Consider the following 18603-nt stretch of genomic DNA (forward strand, 5'->3'; position numbering starts at 1 on the left):
AAATAAGCACTACTGTGCATCTATTTCCCATGGCACATGGATGATACCCAATTGTTGTTTCCTTGGGATTGCTGAGGAGGGATCACCCAGCCTTTATCAACTGAGGAGACAGACTCAGAGAGGCTGAGCAGCTCTCTCGGGGTCACCCAGCTACTACACAGCCACGATGGAAACAGACATGGGGACTGGAGCGATGTCTGAGGAGAATCACTGTGAGTATTGTTCCATTCTCCCTTGCCAAGCCACACCCACGGCTGTCACCAAGAACTTCCGTTACATGGCAGGGAAGCCCCCCCTCAGGCCCCCACTCCATATATCACCCAAAATTGGCTGCAAAGTGTCAGGAAACTTGGCCCGGCAGCCCCAAGCATGAGTGAGGGCTGGAAGCCTTCACTGTGAACCCTTTATAGAAAAGCCGGTTGGCAGCCCAGGCTCCTGCATGGGAACAAATTAACATTGGCATTCCAAGCCCAGGAAAGGAAGGAAATTGGAAACACAGTTTATGCTTGGCCAGCCCTTTGAAATATTGTACCATGCTACCGCCATCAATTAATGAAAAGCAGGGCCGTGCTCAGAGCCTCTCGTTTGGAAGTGCATTAACACGCGTTAAACATGTTTGTACAGGAACTAGATTAGAAGCACTCTGGCTCCCAAACAATAAAGCAGTTACTCAAAACCCGGTGCTCTCTGAGTCGTCATTAATTCGACCCACTCCACAGGGATCAGCGAAGGCTTTGCGCCCTCCCCACAATGCCTTCCGACAGGAACGCTGGAAGGACGGCCGGCACATGCTGCTCTGAGCCTCGCATCGGGGCGTGTCAGGCTCTGCGCACCCCTGACATCCCCCAAATCATAAACACTCCGTCCCGGGAGGGAGGGGCCGGGGGGTACCCAGCCCCAGCCCTGTGTTCACTGGCACTCCCGCTGCACTTGGGGTCGGGTGATTTTGGCGCCCGGGAAAAGCTAGCCATGAAATGTCTGTTCCACATTAAGAAATCCCAAGTCACATTTTTTGTCAAATAGTATTTGTCAAATGCCATTTGCTGCAAAACCCGGAATTCGATCCCAGCTGAACGCGCAGCTAAGACCAACCGGCCCACATAACAGCCGTGGTTGTACATGCGATCATTGGCAGTGAGCAAGCCCTCCTGCCTCTATAAACGGTTGCAGGAACTGGGAAAGCAAGCTCTGGAATAAATAAAGCACATGCCTTGAGTTGCCCAGCACAAAGAATCCCAACTGCTGGCAGGACGGAGTCACAGCCGGCCCAGAGCAAGCGCCCCCTGCACAGCTTTGCAAGGGAATGGGCTGAGGGCTGTCAGCCTTTCTGACCTCCGAGACAAAACCCAGGTTCTAGAGCCTCCTACCTTCCTAGGAGCTGCCTCCAAGGACACGCGTACCTGTGTTCCAGCATCGAAGAGGCCCAAGCCCCAAACGTTGCTGAGGCCCCCTCCCGGCGCCTCATCCTGCTGCCCTCACCCCTCCCGACTCCACACCAATCTGCGATCTATCAAGTAAAGCCAATGGAGTGTGCAAAGCTAAATGTGTTATCATTTGCACCACAAATTAACAGTTTCTATATAAATATTGGTGTTTCCTCACCCCACGGAGGCGAGGGGAGGTGAACGGCATGGGTGCGTTTGATTGAGACTAATTAAAAGCAGAGGGCTGTGCAACTCAATATATTGATTTTACCAGTGGGACTTAAATCTTTTATAATAAGTGTACACAGCTGTGGTTCCCTCCCTCCACCATGCTCTCCGGCTAATCCTCACATTCCTTCTGACAATAACATGACAGGTTCCACACATCCCTGCCTCTGCCTGACCCCAGCGACACTGCAGAGAAAGCCAAGCTGGGCAGCCACTAGTTAGATCCCCCGTGTGTCCCCACGGTCCCCAGGACATCTGCAGAGCGGCAGCTGGGGGAAGGACGATCCACCCCACAGCTCTGCGAGGGAGGGGGTGGGGGAGGCAGCCTGCGGACACACTGATGCTCTCCTTGGGCCAAATATGACCTTACTGAACGGGGTGGGTAGATATGAAAGCAATAGGCGCGATCAATCAACTTTGATGGGACTCTCCCCGGAATGAAGTCATCACTTCATTCTCGAAGTTCTATGGACACGTGACATGTGTTCACGTCGCAGGCATGCCAGCGGCCAGGGGATCGTCCACTGGCTGTGTTTATCTGGGCAGAGGCTAGATAGCCGTCACCACCAAAGTCAGGTCGAATCCCAGCTCGCACGAGCTGCATCTCAGATACACTTTTCTTTTCCTGCACTCAATCATCACACACCACTTTTATCGGTGTCATCCCCCCATTACTCGTTCCATGGGGACCTCATAAACAAATGACAACCATGAAATAAAAAGTCCCGAGACAGCCACCCAAGCTCGCATCCAGGGCCCACCATTACCTTGCCTGCGTACAGAAGGGAGGCTACACAGTAGAACCAACAAGTTCAAATCTGGGTCACACAATATCCTTGGGAAAAGGGGCGGTGGGGGGGGAGAAGCCTTTGATTTATAGATGTAGGAAAATGAGGTTTAAAAGAAGTGATTTTGAAAGGGTTACTAAAAACACAGCTGTTGGTACACTCCTCTAGTGAGCTTGCTCTGCAGAGAGAGAAGGGAGGGCAGTAAGCCGGGGAAGGCGTGAGAAGTCGGCATTAGCTCGCAGAGAGGGCCGCGGAGAAGGCCGCCAGCTTCCAGCTGCAGACGCCTGCAGCCAGGCTCAGGGCGCACTCCCTGAAGGAGGTTTCTAAATGTAACACAATCTTTCCCTAATACTCCACAGTGGTAGGGCCTGTTCTGAAGGGTAAAGGAGAGATCTTAACGCCAAACACTTGTCAACAAAAAGGACAGCCAGATGGGGTAGAGCGAAAATCAAACCGCTCAGCCTTCTCCCCACTCTCGGGCCACATTAACAAAAGCTACTTTTTATACACTGGCTCCAATAATGACAGGCTTCTAACTTTCTCCTTTGGCTAACTTAGCTCCAAGGATTCAACCAAATTCATTCCTTCAGAACCTGGCCAAGAGGTACACAGGAGTCACATCCCCTCCCACCCCCCACTTCATGCCAGCCAGCCTCTCTAGAAGATTCCAAACAGAACTGCTGCATTTTCCCAAAGAAAGTGGTCCGGGTTAATGGCTACACTGAGAATGGAGAATCGTCATGGCCTGGGGACTGTTTAAGAGAGCATGGCCTGTTTTGAATTCCAAAATTAAGTCTACATGGAGGAGTCAGGGGCTTGTTAATCTAAGCCAGTTTACAGACCCTGCCATTGAACTTTGGGGCCTGGGCTGGGAAGATGGGAGTTCCACTCAAGTCGCTAAGTGGCGGTACACCGGGCTTTATGGTACAGGCTGGTCTTTGTCATGGTGGGGGGCAGTCTCAAGTCCCCACTAGAGCACCTGGTTTTGTAGTAAATGTCCTTCTACTGTAGATCCCACTCAGCCTGGCAAAAGGCTTAAATTCCAAGGGGAACGACTTATAGGAACAAAAACCAGCTTGGCTACAGACCGAAGGAAGAATAAAGGCGTAGGGTCTGCAAAAACCTTCAGGACTCAGGCAGGGGTCCCCAGACAGGCGGGCCTGAAGGACAGCAGAGGTATGTGGGAGGGGGAGGGGCGGCTGGAGAAGTCAGCCTGCCCCCACCCCCAAGATCCTCACCAAGGCCCCTGAGGTCCCTGCAGTAATAACAAGGAACAAGTGATGTTTTCCCCTTCCCAGGCAAAGGGTGAGAATTAAACTTGGCTTTAGAAAACCTTGTGTATTACCGGCCCACGTGATTGGCAGCCCAACTGTGCTTTCTCAAACACATTGTCAGGCCAAATCTCCCCAGGCACCACCCCTCTCCAACCCAAATACCACCAAGTTCCTTCCATGGAGAAATACCCAGCCATTCATGACGGGAGGGACAGATGAGACAACACACTTTATTCCTGCACGGAGGCTGAGCAGAAGTTAAAAGACCATGGGCAGAATCACCTACGGGAAGTTCTCACCAACTGGTCCCGGGCTTCCCCTAATTACCTCGCTTTTAGCGACAGAAAAAGAAAGAAAACAAGGTCCAGGGCCCTGCGTGCTCTTAAAGGCCCCTCTGCTATCTAATTCAGAGCGATGTTCCAGAAAGCCAGACCTGAGAAAGTCAGGAAGGTCCCACAAAAGCCCAAAGCCAGCCCAGCTGATTAAGAGGCTCAGACAAGCCGGTCTTTGTCCTTTCAAGATGAAAGAACTGGATTGAAAGGTAGTTTGCAGCCACAGGAAGCCACCAGCTGAGGCCTCCCCAGCATGCCCCAGCTTGCACCCAAGGCCCCAGGAGAGGGTGGGGGGCAACTCCCCCCCACCACCAAATTCCTAGTGGAGCCGCCCATGAGCCACCTGGTCCTCCGGGATGCTGGGGGCCACTTGGGGCCACACCACCCCTGTTCAAAAGCACCAGGGCAGTCTTGGTACTGGGATTGCCCAGCCTGTTACCACCAGAGTCGTCAAAGGGTACAGATACCTTCTTAATGAACCTAGTCGGGTACTGAAAGCTGTGGCTGAGACCTGCTGTATTCAGTGGAAATCACAGGACTGAACAGCACTCACTGGAAATGCCACCGCTCCACCTCCAACTCCCCCCACAAAGGACCCAGTTAACCCTGGCCTCAAGGACAGCTACAGACCGACAGAATGGTAGGTCGTTCCTGTAGCAACAGGCATGTTATTTAGGAGCTGTCTTTAGTTTTTGCTTTAAGTTATAAATCTGCCCATAAAAATCACAGATATAAGCAGAGACAATAACGTATTAGACCCCCTCGCATCACACACCCCTCTAAGCCCCACCCCCTCAGGAGACTTCCTTCCCAACTCGTGGCGTCTTCTTCCAGTGGGACACACCTTGCTGTCTCCCTCCACCCCTGTCCATCCTGGGGGGTGTTATTCTAAACCAGTTCCTGCGGCGCTGACTCTGGTCTTTAAACGTTCTTTAAGTTACCCTGGCATCTCAATCCCCCTGGTTCCATGAACGTCCTTTCACTCTTTGATTTTTGACCATTATTCGGAACAGACAATGGCCTCCCGGGAACTCCAGGGACCTTATCTGGAGCTGGAAGCCTTAAGGTGGATCCTCCGCTTCCCCGATGCCCCCCTCCAGGCCCCAAGCGCCCAGCTGGGGGGCTTCAAGCTTCATTATTTCCAAGTTGACACAGCGCCCCTGGGTGTGTTTGCTGTCGACTTGGTCGGGGTTTTCGCAGCAACTTACACAAGTAGAATGAAAGCGGCTCAGGAAACAGCACTATCGGGGCGTGTTATCTCCAAAGCCAAATATTTGATCTTCAGCCCTACAGCGCACGGTCGGGGGTTAGTTTGAGCAAGTTCGAGTGAATTTGCGTGCAGAGACGAGAGGGAACGACATAGACACGCCACAACCCAGCCTCGCGCCCTCCCGTCCCGGGGGTCCTTGTGACCTCAGCCCCCCCTCCCTCCGCAGCGTCTGCGCCAAGATCCCACGCCACCCCATTGCCAAAACCCGTGGTTTGCGCGCCACACGTGATAAACGCTGAAAATGGATGCTGCCTGTCCGGGACCTATCATTAAATATTTAAAATAGAAAACTTGCAATGGCAACGTTTTCTTTCCCCAGCTCCAGCTTGGAGAGCTCAGAGGTGGGCGGCTGGCGGCTGGAAGGGGGACCCCGAGGCGCTCGGGGTACCCAGCACGCAGGGGCAGGCGCACCTTTGGGGCACAGGTTGAATTGGCCAGGGCGGAGATGGGAGGGTGATGCCCGCGATGTCAAGGCCAGGCCTGTGCTCCGAGGGGCCGAGGAAGGGCGGGAAGGCAGCTTCGCCCACAAGGGCCCTTTAAAAATCCAGGTAGCGCGGGCCACCGCGGCGGGGGCAGCTCACATTACCCGGCCCGGCGCTTTGAACTGAGCCGCGGGCGGGCCGGCGCCTCCTGCCGCCCCAGAGATGCGGCCGGCGGTGGAACGGCGGAGACTTGGGACGAGTCCTACCCACCCGGTGCCATACAGGCCAGCTGAGACTGCGTGCCCCAAGGAGGGGGGTGGGTGGAGGGGCTCGCGCAGCTTGGAGGCCACTAGGAATCACCACCACCAGCCCCCCTCACTGTGCGTTCAAGTACTGCAGCTTTGCAAAGGGCCGGGAAGGGGAAGGTAGCCGGCTGGCTGAAAGCAGTAGTCTCCCACCTTGTCCCATAGCATCCCCCACCCCGGAGACGCCTCGCACACACCCCCTGCTCCCGTCGTCGCTCACCGAGATTGACGAAGCTCATGACCATGTCGGCATCGGTGAGGAAGTGGCTATCTTGCAGGCTGGCCAGAGGGGGGCCCTGGGTACTGAAGACGGCCTTGTAGGGGTAGGAGAAGCCCTGGCCGTCGGGCCCGCCGCCCTCCTCCACCGCCATCGCGTTGTAGAGGTCCAGCATGAACATGGGCGCGGAGTTATGCTTGCCCTGGAGGTGGGGACGAGGACGATGGGGCAAGCCCAGGATGGAGAGGATCTCCCGCTGCATCTCCCGCCGCTCCTGGCTGCGGAGGCGCCGGTGGATGAAGCTCGAGTGCACCTCGTTGTCCAGGCTGAAGTCGGCCAGGGCCGAGCGCAGCAGGAACAGGGGCGCCCAGAGCGCCACGAAGCTGTGCGGCGCCGCGGCGCGCAGCGAGCGCACGTGCATCGCGCCGGCTCTGCGCGCGGCCGGCCGGGGCACCGGGGCCCCAGGTGGCAGCAGAGGGGGGCAGGGCGGCCGTCCACGCCGCTCGGTCACTTGCTGCACACGAGCCCCACCGCGCCCGCGCCAGACATGGCCACTCCCCGGCCGGCTGCTCTGGGGCCCGGACCCCCGCCCCCCGCTCGGCGCTGAGCCCCCCCCCTCCCCGTCCCCGGGCCCCCTCGCCCCGCACTGGCCGGGACGCACCGCGCCGCGCCGCGCCGCACGGCTCCGGGGAAAGCAGCAGCTCCCGAGAGCCAGCGATCGGGCAGGCGGGCAGGCGGGCGGGCGGGCAGGCGAGCGAGCGAGCGAGGAGGCGGGCCGGGTGTGGGAGGAGCAGCCGCCAGCAAACCTAGGAGTCCCGAGAGCGAGTGCCGGGGAGGCGGCGGAGGGCGGACGGGCAGCGAGCGCGCTCTCTCTTCCCCAGCTCCGTCCGTCCGTGCGTCCGCGACCCACCCTCGGCCAGGCTCCTGCGTGGACAGCGGCCGCCCAGGCTCGCCCTGGCAGCCCCGAGCACCCTCGATCGTCTGCGAGGCCGCCCGGGAGCCCTGGAGTGGTCCGCGCTGGGGCCTGGGAAGAGGAGGAGGAGGAGGAGGGTGGACTTCCAGGGCCCCTCCCGCGCCCGCGGCCTCCCACCTGCGCTCCGCCACGCCCTCCCCCCCCCCCCCCCAAGCCCAATGGCTTCATTCATTCCTCGCTAGGGCGGTCTACAAATATTTACCCGGAGTGCCCACTGGCTGCCCCGTACCGGCACGGTTGCCGCCGTAGGAGTGAGCAGAGAGAGGAATCCTAGAGGCAGCCTGGCCCTCTGCAGACTCGCAGCTGAGACTTTGGGAGACCAGAACGGACAGATGAGATTCAGGCTACGATAGGAAGAAGCATCAAGAAGCGTGGGAATCAGAGAAGGCTTCCTGGAGGCAGTGACCCTTGGGCCTTTCTAGACCCTCGGTTTCCCCAACGTGTCGTTTACTCCAGCTCAGCTGACCCCTCCCAGCCTGCTGCCAACTCGTCTGCCCCTGCCATTCCTCCACCCGGAGCTCACCTCGTCCCCTAACCCTCTGCCATGGTGCCACTTCCTCTGAGAGACCTGAGAAGATAAAGGGACCTCCTGCACTTACCCAGGAACACTTGTTTTATTTTCTGGACTTTTGTTTTCCCCTGTCTGGAATCTCACTCTTTACTGTACTGCCCCCTCACCACACACACACACACACACACACTAGGGCATCCAGAGTCCAAATCTTCTGAGCCTGTACTCCTTAGTGCCTGGAACCCAGACCCGGGGCACCCCTGTGGCTGTGTTTGTTCAGTGCATCCATGTTATCCGGGGCCAGGGAATACTCCCACCCCTCCGTGTTGAAGCTAAATATTTCCACCCAACCCTCAGCAAGGAGGCAGTCCCTCAGTCCCCGTATCCCCCACTGTCTGACCTACACCCCCTCTCAACCCCTCCCCCTCAACTCCCCCACCCCCCGCAAGGTCCTCGGAGTAGCCTGCTCTTTGTATCCAGTTCATGGCCAACTGCCTCTGTGGAGCCCTTTCCCTGTCTCAAGAAGACCCGGACACCTTCTCCTCACATGGCCCCCAGGCATTAGAACTACCAACTCCTATGCCAAGTGGTTCTGACTTCAGTTTCCTCGTCTGAAAAGTGAGAGCAAAACAGCTCTCACCCAAAGTGGCAGCGGGGCTGTGGGGTTAAAGGTCAGGTCTCCCAGCTCTCCTGAGGCTATCTGGGATGGGGAGCCTTACTTGGGGGGTATCAGACCTAGAAGGCTGAGGGGGGCTGGGCGCCCTGGTTTTTCAGTTTCCTGGAGCAGAGATGGCTGCCTTGTCCCTTTGGAGCTTTGGGCCCACGTGGCCACCTGAGGGCTCTAGGTGGAGAAAGGAAAGGCTTGGGCGGCACTGGGAGCAGCAGCGTGCCAGCCTCAGGCCCCAGCGGGTCCTTCTCAGGGCCAGGCCTCAGCTGCCACAGGTGCTGCACCGCCTTCCTAGCCCAGGCCCAGGACAGCCCCCTGCCTCTGCTCCGTTTCTGGGAACTCCTGTGGCCACCCTGGAGAGCAGTAGGTGGCTGATGACCCGCAGCCTGTGCAATGGCCTTGTGGTGACCACACTGCAGGTCTAACAATAGATGAATAAAGGGCTCCGGTTCCATTTGACACCAGATCCAGAATATCCCGTGGCCAACCCGGCTGGCCCGCACAGAGCTGGGCAGGAGGACACGATGGTGAGTCAAGCCGACATGGCAGCCTCCCTGGCTTGGGAGAACAGCAGTGACCCTTAGTGAAGTCCAGGATGGGAGACGGAGCCATTCATGTCCTTTGCTTCTCTCTGGGAAGCACTCTAGAGCCAGGCAGAGGCTCCAAAGCATGGGGGACAGTGACAGGACACCTGGCCGCGGGGCACCTGACCCAGGAGCATGGGTGGTAGCAGGAGAGCCCCTGCCCCATGGACTTGGGGCAGCCTGTGACTCGAGACCCCCAGGTCATCCTAGTCTCCTCGGGGATAGGGGACACATAGTGAGGTAGCCACATGGGGCGACTGGAGGAGCAAGACCTGTGCTCCCGAAAAGGCATCCCGGAAGAGCCCGGCCAGCGCGTGAGTGCATAGCAGGGGCAGAACTCGGCTGTCCCCCTGCGACCCCCCCCCCCCACGGTGTTCCAGAGCAGACACCCAGGGCAAGACCACTGCAGCCATCCTGCCACCCCTAATGCCAGCCGTGTGGAAGGAGAGGGCTTCCTTCCGAAGTCTGAAATGTTGGACTCACAACAGCCTCCCTGCTCTTAAACGCCCTCCCTGCTTGGGGACATCTCCACAGCAAGCAAAGTGGGGACACTAGGGGTGTGAGGCAAGTCTGGGTGATGCTAATTTGCATATTAAAAACACCGCTTTGTCCTCAACTACTCACGCCCCATCAGCCCACGAAGTCCTGGAGGCAGGACCCTAGTGTGCCCAACTTGGTACATCCCACCTGGGCCTTCCCTGAGCTCCATACGCAGTGCTCAGGAAGAACTCCCGTAGGTGAGGGTAATTGGCACAGCCGAACCCGGAAACCCAGTGACTGAGGGGAGCTTGTGGGTGGCTTTTCCTGGGGAGACATGAGCCATCATCTCCTCTCCTCAGATAGGCTATCAATAACCAAAGCAACAATCTGTTGAGGTTAGCTTCTTGTTCCTGGGACCAAACACCCAAACAAGCAGCTGAGGGGGTGGTGAAGGGCTGATTTCGGGTTCTCGGTTGTGAGGGACACTTCACCACAGTGGAGGAGGCTGACTCACGTCATCCGCATCCACAGCAGAGAGACGTGAGCTGACTGTGAACACACAGCAAGGGCAGCAGGACCCCCCCAAGCACACCTGCTCCAGCAGGGCTCCACCTCCCAAAGACGCCCCCAGCTGGCTTAATCAAAACTACTGCCAGGCGTGGTGGCACACACCTTTAATCCCAGCACTCGGGAGGCAGAGGTAGGAGGCTTGCCATGAGTTCGAGCCACCCTGAGACTACAGTGATTTCCAGGTCAGCCTGAGCTAGAGGGAGACCCTACCTCAAAAAAGAAAAGAAAAACTACTGGAGGTTGGCTGGGCGTGGTGACGCACACCTTTAATCCCAGCACTTGGGAGGCAGAGGTGGGAGGATCACTGTGAGTTCGAGGCCACCCCGAGAGTACACAGTGAATTCCAGGTCAGCCTGGGCTAGGATGAGACCCTACCTCAAAAAAAAATAACAATAATAATCCTGGAGGCTATAAGGGACATGACATTCAAACCACCATATGATTCCACCGAAGCCCACCAGTGAGTTTAGTGGGCATGAGTGGGGGTTACTTGTAGAGCATGGGTGACCCCAAAGCAACTACATCATTGAAAGCCTCTCCCCAGCCTGGTTGACAACTCCCTGTGGCTACATACATGGAGTGGCTCTCAGTCAGCCTTCGGGACTCTGCACACTTCACGGGACACAAAAGGACCTGTGCTGGGGCAGGGAGGCGCAGGAGTGGCTGTGAGGTCAGGTGAGGGTCTGGTGACCCTCCCAATGCTCCTTCTGTGAGGGAAGGTCAGTGGGGCCTGATCTTGGCCTCTCTCGGGAGTAGTCCCACCTGGTTATGGCTGGCACTCTGCATGGCTACACCCGGCTGAGGCGTTCCCAGGCCCCTCCCCCCGCACCCCTCCCCACAGGCCTCCTCTCCTCATTCCTCAAACCCAGGACCTGGAGATAAGAGTTCTTCTGAACTCTCACTACCCCCTAGTTAGCCTTATCTCTCTGATCACTCTGCAGGGAGGGTGGGAGGGCTCCCTTTCCTGCACTTTCTTCCCCAGAGGCATTCCCCTAGAGCCCAAGCAAGCAGGAGAGAAGCACCCACGGGCTCCATGTGTGCTCTAGGGAGCTGCAGGCACCCCAGGGAAGGGTTTGAAATTGCTCGAGAAAAGCCTTGTTGGGGGAGGGGAGGTGGGAGGGGAAGGTGGCAGCCTGAACTCTGGGAGCCTGCCCATGGATGGTGTCTCCTCCTGTGGTCAGTGAGGGACTTGGACTTCTCCTTGACTCAGTTTCCCCATCTATAAAACAGAGAACTAGGAACCCATGGAAAGGGCTTTTCTGGGTGCTTGGAGCCCAGAGGATGCCCTTGGGAAATGCTAATTGCCATTGAACATAAAAGGGAACCATGCCGGGCATGGTGGCGCACACCTTTAATCCCAGCACTGGGGAGGCAGAGGTAGGAGGATCGCCGTGAGTTCAAGGCCACCCTGAGACTACATCATGAATTTCAGGTCAGCCTGGGCTAGAGTGAGACCCTACTTCAAAAACCAAAAGAGAGAGAGAACTATGCCAAGGACAAAACTTCTGAGGTTAAAAATAACAGCCAAGGGCTGGAGAAATGGCTTAGCGGTTAAGCGCTTGCCTGTGAAGCGTAAGGACCCCGGTTCGAGGCTCCCCAGGTCCCACGTTAGCCAGATGCACAAGAGGGCGCACGCGTCTGGAGTGCATCTGGAGTTCGTTTGCAGAGGCTGGAAGCCCTGGCGCGCCCATTCTCTCTCTCCCTCTGTCTTTCTCTCTGTGTTTGTCGCTCTCAAATAAAATAAATAAAAAAAATTATAAAAAAAAAAAAAAACAGCCAAGGGCTGGAGAGATGGCTTAGTGGTTATGGCACATGCCTACAAAGCCAAAGGACCCAGGTTCAATTCTCCAGGTCCCACATAAGCCAGATGCTCATGGTGGCACATGTTTTTGGAGTTCATTCGTGGTGGCTGGAGGCCCTGGCATGCCCATTCCCACTCTCTCCTTCTCTGTCTCAAATAAATAAATAAATCTTTAAAAAATAATAATAATAAGAGCCAAGGGGCTGGGGATACGGGCTGGTGGTTAAAGGCACTTGCTTGCCAACCTTCTGACTGGAGTTAGTTCTTCTTCGGCACTATGGAAACGGGATGCAAAGTGGCACATGGGCCTGCAACCCCAGTGTGCCTGTGGCATTGAGAGATTGGAGCCAGGAGAACCCAGAAACAGCAACGGGAAAGACGCAGGAGGGTAGAAGGAGAGGAGAAGGTCCCGAAGTTGTCCCCTGACCAGCACAGGTGTGCTATGGCACACTACAGCCACATGTGTGTACACACACACACACACACACACGCAGAGCCAGGCAAGCATGCCTGGACTGCTGGAGAACAGCCATGGCACAAGAGGGAAGGGGGCCCAGCCAGGGACAGAGATACAAACTCTAATCGATTCGTTCGTTCCTATGGCCCATCTGCTTTTGGCCCCCAAGGCCCCACCCCAGGCCGGGCAGACCCCAGCTGCGCCACCCCCACCTCCATGCGCCAGCGTGGTTTCCCCAGCCAGAGCACCCTTCTTGGCTCCGGAGCCGTAATTCGATCCCCCAGGCTGCTCCACACCTGGGCCACCTGGGCCTGGGACTGTGAGGGGTGTTATTGTGTCAGAAGCCCCCTTCCCCGCCCGCCCGCCCCCATGGGGTCCACGGCGCTCGCTCACTTGCTGGCTTCCCTCTGCCAGGCCAGGAGTTTTCGTTTCGTACATCATCAGCCACATCTTGCAGAGGTGATTCTGACCCAGTCAGCATATGTCTCCCAGGCAATAAAAAGAAGAAAAGAATTCTGCTGACACACACATTGCTGAGCGAGGTGGGCCCTCGCTCTCATCAGCAGAGTCTGTTCCATCTGCCCAGGGAAGTGGGAGCCTCAGGGGCACCCTACACAGTGAGGGGGTGGGGGGCTGGGAGCAGCTCCCCCTCCCACCACGAGGCTGAGGCCAGGGGACCTGGACCTCACACCAGCGAGAGCACCCCCCGCACCCCGCAGAGGAAATGTTCCAGCACACCTGTAATGCAGTTCTCATGCCTGGCAGGCCCTGGGGAAGCTGCAGCTGCCTTTCCGATGGAGGCTGTCTTATGGGTATTATAGCCAGCTCTGCTGGAGAAAGGGTGGCTGGTTGCCTGCATTAGCTGCCCTTGGTCCCACTTTAGAGGGCGCCCTTCCCTCTCTTCCTATCCAAAAGTGACCCAGATTCCCCAACCCCAGGGAAGCAGACAGCACCTGTAAAGCCACATCGTCTCCCTCGTTCGGTCCCAGCGCTGTGAAGAGACAGTCAAGATTCTGAGGGCCTGGCCCCAGCGGCACAGCTAATCGGTGGCAGAATCAGGATCCCACGCCTCCTGTGCAGACAGCCCACTCCACCTGGGAATCCAAGGCCTCCTGTGGGGACAGCCTACTGCCCCATGACAGTCCAATACCTCCTCTGTGGACAACCCACCTTGTGAGAGTCCAACGTCTCCTGTGGGGACAGCCCGCCACCACCCGAGAGTCTAACATCTCCTGAGGGGCCAGCCCGCCGCCACCCGAGAGTCCAACGTCTCCTGTGGGGACTCCCACCGCCATGTGGGAGTCCATTGACTCCAGCCAATAATTCACACACAGTCATACATGCATGCAACAAAACAAAACAACAAAATCGAAAGCTCGGTTTCCTTATTTGCAACAGCTCAAACTTTTGGTTGGGGTGCTGTTCATAGATGCTCAACATGAAACTGGACACACAGCCCCTCTGGTTAAATCCAGCAGGGACAATGACCAGGAAGACTCATTTATAGAAGACAAATCAGCTGGTGGCATGGCACTTATGAGAGGTGCTTTGGACACAACGGCACTAACCCCTTGGATCCCTTCTCCTGAGGGCCATCAGGAGCTGCCGTGTACTGTAGGAGTGGGATATGCCCTCCAGGGGTCTCTCTTGTCCGCTGCCCAGTATTCACTCTTTGCTTCCAGGCAAGGGCCTTCATAAGAACATCACTCTCCCACTCCACGTGGTCCCACTCCCAAGGTGCTCTGCCTCATGGCAGGTCCAAACCAACGGAGTAAGCTGGCCAGGCGCCGAATCCTCCCTCCCTTCAGTTGTTTATCTCAGGTGTGCTGAGAAAGCATTATAAAGTTAACTAATGCAGGGTTGGGGAGATGGCTTAGCGGTTATGGTGCTTGCCTGAAAAGCCAAAGGACTCAGGTTCAATGCTCCAGGATCTATGTAAGGCAGATGCACAAGGTAGTGCATGCATGTGAAATTCATTTGCAGTGGTTGGAGGCCCTGGCATGCCCATTCTCTCTTTCTCTCTTTATCTGCCTCTTTCACACTCTCTCAAAAAATAAATAAATAATGAAATATTTAAAGTTAACTAATGCAGGGCTATCTAATTCAATGTGGGTTTCATCAAAGGGCCTCAGTTGGAAAAGAGAGCATGCACAAAGCCCTAAGTTCAAACCCTGGCACCACATAAACCAGGCATGGTACAGCATGCCAATTATCCTAACACTTAGGAGGTGGAAGCAGAAGAATCAGGAACTCAAGGGTGTCCTTCACTGAACAGGGAGTTTGGAGACAGTCTGGCCTAGTGTGGTGTTTTGAGTCAGGTGTCCCCCATAAACTTAGGTGTTCTGAATGCTAGGTTCCCACCTGATGGAAATTTGAGAATTAGCACCTCCAGGAGGCAGTGTATTGTTGGGGGCTGGCTTATGGGTATTATAGCCAGCTTCCACATGTCAGTGTTTGGCACATTCTCCAGTTGCTATTGTCCTCATGTTGGCCAGGGGGTGATATCTACCCTCTGCCTATGCTATCATTTTCCCCTGCCGTCATGGAGCTTCCCTATGAGTCTGTAAGCCAAAATAAATCCCTTTTTCCCCAAAGCTGCTCTTGGTTGGGTGATTTCTGCCAGCAATGCAAACCTGACTGCAACATAAAGTGGTACCAGGAGTGGGGTTGCTGCTAGTCACCTGACTGTGTGCTTTGGCCTTTTGGAGCTGATTTTCAAGAGGAATGTGGAAGGTTTTGAAATCTTGGCCTAAGAGATGCCTTGCAGTGCTATAAGTACAGCTTGATGGACTATTCTGGTGAGAGTTGCAAGACCTGAATGCAGTAAGAACTATGGATGTGAGGGTGAAAAGGAGCTTTGCCTTGACTGGGATAGAAGAAGTTTGTGTGAGAGGCTTGATGTTATGCCTGTGTCCTGAGAAGTTGTGCAGGGTTGCTTTGCATAGAAACAGACTGGTTGAGCAGAGAGATATAACACAGAAAAAAATGAAATCTTTGGGTGAACTGCTGCCCATTCAGCTGCAATTGAGAGATTACAACCTTTGAGATCGGTCCAGCTGACCTGCACTGGGACAACAGGAAGAATGTAGACCCATTTGAAGGGGCCTGAGTACTCAAGAAATGTCCTGTTCTTCAAAGTCTCTTTATTTCCCCCTGGATTAACAAATTGGCACCCCACCTGGTAGTATAGAGTATAAGAAATGCAGGAAAGAGAGAGTCATTGAATTTGCAACACTGTCTTGTGTTTTGGAAACAGCCATAGGCAATGTGAAGCAAGTTTGCTGGATGCCTGCATGGAGACCCAATGGAGCCGTGAAGATGAACCCTGGCTTGCAGTGGAGACCCAGTGGAGATTCTGGGACCACAAGATGGCTGCCAAGGAGAGCTGACGGCCCCAGATGAAGTTTTCCAGGGCTGTGAGTAGCTGGAGGGGCAGAATTAGAAATCCAGAGACTTGTTGCTGGTTAGGATTGTCTAGAGACTTGTCACTGGCTAGAGTTGTTGGTCTTGGAGTTACAGAGTTTGATGTTTACCCTGGTTGTTTTAAATCTTGTATTGGTCGAGCTGGGCATGGTGGCGCATGCCTTTAATCCCAGCACTCTGGAGGCAGAGGTAGGAGGATCGCCGTGAGTTCCAGGCCACCCTGAGACTACATAGTGAATTCCAGGTCAGCCTGAGCCAGAGTTAGACCCTACCTCGAAAAACAAAAACAAACAAACAAACATATCTTGTATTGGTTGAGTATTTCTTTGCTATGCCCAATGCCATTTTTTGCAGTGAGAAAATTTATTCTGTGCCATTATGTTTTGGGTTTTTTTTTTTTTTTTTTTTGGTATTATGGCTCAGTTAAAAGACCTTAGATTATAGGGATGTTTGAACATCATTAGGATTGATAAAAAAAAAATAATATGGAAACTTGAGGCTTGAGGGATGGCTTAGCGGTTGAGGCCCTTGCCTGCAAAGGCAAAGGACCCAGGTTCGATTCCCCAGGACCCACGTAAGCCAGACGTACAAGGGGTGCATGCATCTGGAGTTCGTTTGCAGTGGCTGGAAGCCCGGGCACACCTATTCTTTCTAAACTCTTGCTCTCTCTCTTTCTGTCCCTCTTTCCCTCCCTCAAATAAATAAATTTTGAAAAAAATATGGAAACTTTTAAAGTTTGACTGAATGCATTGCATTTTACATCATGTATGGTCATCAGTTTATGGGGGCCAGGGGCAGAATGTGGTGGCTTGATTCAGGTGTCCCCCATAAGCTTAAGTGTTCTGAATGCTAGGTTTCCAGCTGGTGGGGATTTGGGAATTAATACCTACAGGAGGCAATGTATTGTTGGGGGCAGGTTTATGAATGTTATAGCCAGCTCCCCCTTAATAGTGTATGGCACAGTCTTCTGGTGCTATTGTCCACCTTATGCTGGCCAGGAGGTGATGTCCACCCTCAGCTTATGCTGTCATTTGCCCCTGCCATTGTGGAGCTTCCCCATGAGTCTGTAAGCCAAAATAAATCCTTTTTTTTTTTTTTTCCCAAAAGCTGCTCTTGGTTGGATGATTTCTTCCAGCAATGTGAACCTGACTGCAACACATAGGGTATCGTTTCCTTGTCTAATTGCTGTGACAAAATTCCTGACAAAAGCAACTTAAGGGAGGGTTTACTTTGGCTCCAAGTATGAGGGTGCAGTGCAGCATGTGGCAGGAGCATGAGGCAGCTGGTCACATTGCATCCACAGTCGGGAAGCAGAGCGCAGTGAATGTTGGTGCTCAGCTCTCTATCTGGAACTCACTCCATGGCCTCAAGCTGTCCTTGACACATGGTGATCCTTCTACCTCATCCTCCCAAGTGCTGGAATTAAAAGCATGTACCACCATGCCCAGCTTTCTCTCTCCTTTTTATTCAGTCCAAGATTCTAGCCCATGGAACGGTCCTGCCCACAAGGTAGGGTGAGCAGGGGAGTCTCCCAACCTCAGTTAACTCAATCTAGAAAACTCTCTCCCTGACATGCTCAGAAATGTTTCTTATAGGTGATTCCGATCCTCTCCAGGTGACAATCAACGTCAACCATCACAGACGAAGGCCAGAGACAGCTGGTGGAAGGAAAGAGTTATTTTGGGCTCAATATCTTGCTGAGGAAGGCCTGGCAAGAGCAGACAGGAGTGCCACATCTTCACATCAGCCGGAGGAAAAACAGAGTCAAATGCCAAGCAGGGCTGGACTATAAACACTTAAGTCCCAGTCTCAGTGACTCTTCTTCCATCAAGGCCACAGCTCCACAACCTTCCAGAACAGCACCACCAGCCACGAATCAAGCACTCAAATGCAGGAGGCTCTGGAGGACATTTTACATTCCAACCACCACAGACCCTAACAAAATAATTTTCCCCCACATATACAATAAATGAATTTTTACTTTAAATGTGTCCTATGCACTACTGGGGACACATGCATAAGAAAGCTTCATTATTGTGTGTGTCAGAAATGCATACTAACCAGTCATCCCACATCTTGTCTGGGAACCCTTGGCAGGGTTCAGGCCAGTCCAATGTGGCTTTCTTTTCTGCCCCCTTCTCCCCACCCCCAGGATCCACCAAAATCCCTTTGAGACTCACACAGCTAGTCTGAGCCCCCTGCCTTTCCCCTTCTGTGTACAGGCCTTCTGTTTCCCCCATGGAAGGTCCCTTCCTCACTCTTTTCCTTTATGAAAGGTTAGATCACCCCATACCCAGTTTCAAGGACAGGCCTGAGCAATCAAGAGTAGTGAATGTAACAGGTCAGTGGTGGTCCTATGTTTCAGTCCAGGCCAGGAAGGCTTGGCTTTAGGACTTTTGCTGGAAGTACTGGGTGAAGGGGTGGTGGGGGAGATATCTCCTTCACTGTGGCTGACAGGGGCTACTGGCAGAGGTTTCTACCCAACAGGGAAAACCTACCTGAAAGAAAAGCTATGGGACAGGAGAATGGAGGATGACAGCATTCACTGGTGAGGCCCTGGAGCCCTCCTTGACTGAAGTAGACTCAGCCAGGACATTCTCAGGGCCAAGGAAGAAAGAGAGAGAGAGAGAGAGAGAGAGAGAGAGAGAGAGAAAAGAAAATGAAAACTGTGCTGTGATCCTTCCTCTTAGAGATGGAGAAATAGAGACCACAGAGAAATTGCCGGGCCCCGAGTCTGGCCAGGGTCAGTGCAGAGCCGGGGTTAGAACCTGAGCACAGGCTGCTGGGGTCCTGGAGGTGTGTCACCACTTCACACAGCGCCTTCCCACGGCTGGTCACTTCCTCTGCTTCCCACACTCGCTGTGCTTCCACTCATTT

At 54.6% G+C, this 18603-nt stretch overlaps 1 protein-coding gene across 1 annotated transcript in view; it reads right to left on the bottom strand.

The window, feature by feature from the left end:
- The window catches only part of Bmp7 (bone morphogenetic protein 7), an 81150-nt gene extending 74469 nt beyond the window's left edge, over window positions 1-6681 (bottom strand). The window contains exon 1 of the mRNA XM_004663841.2: window positions 6264-6681. Within this exon, the coding sequence (XP_004663898.1) occupies window positions 6264-6681 (418 nt within the window). The remainder of the gene's footprint in view (window positions 1-6263) is intronic.
- Between the last annotated feature and the right edge of the window lie 11922 nt (window positions 6682-18603).

The sequence above is a fragment of the Jaculus jaculus genome, chromosome 8 (assembly GCF_020740685.1).
Source record: "Jaculus jaculus isolate mJacJac1 chromosome 8, mJacJac1.mat.Y.cur, whole genome shotgun sequence".
In the NCBI taxonomy this organism is placed as follows: Eukaryota; Metazoa; Chordata; class Mammalia; order Rodentia; family Dipodidae; genus Jaculus; species Jaculus jaculus.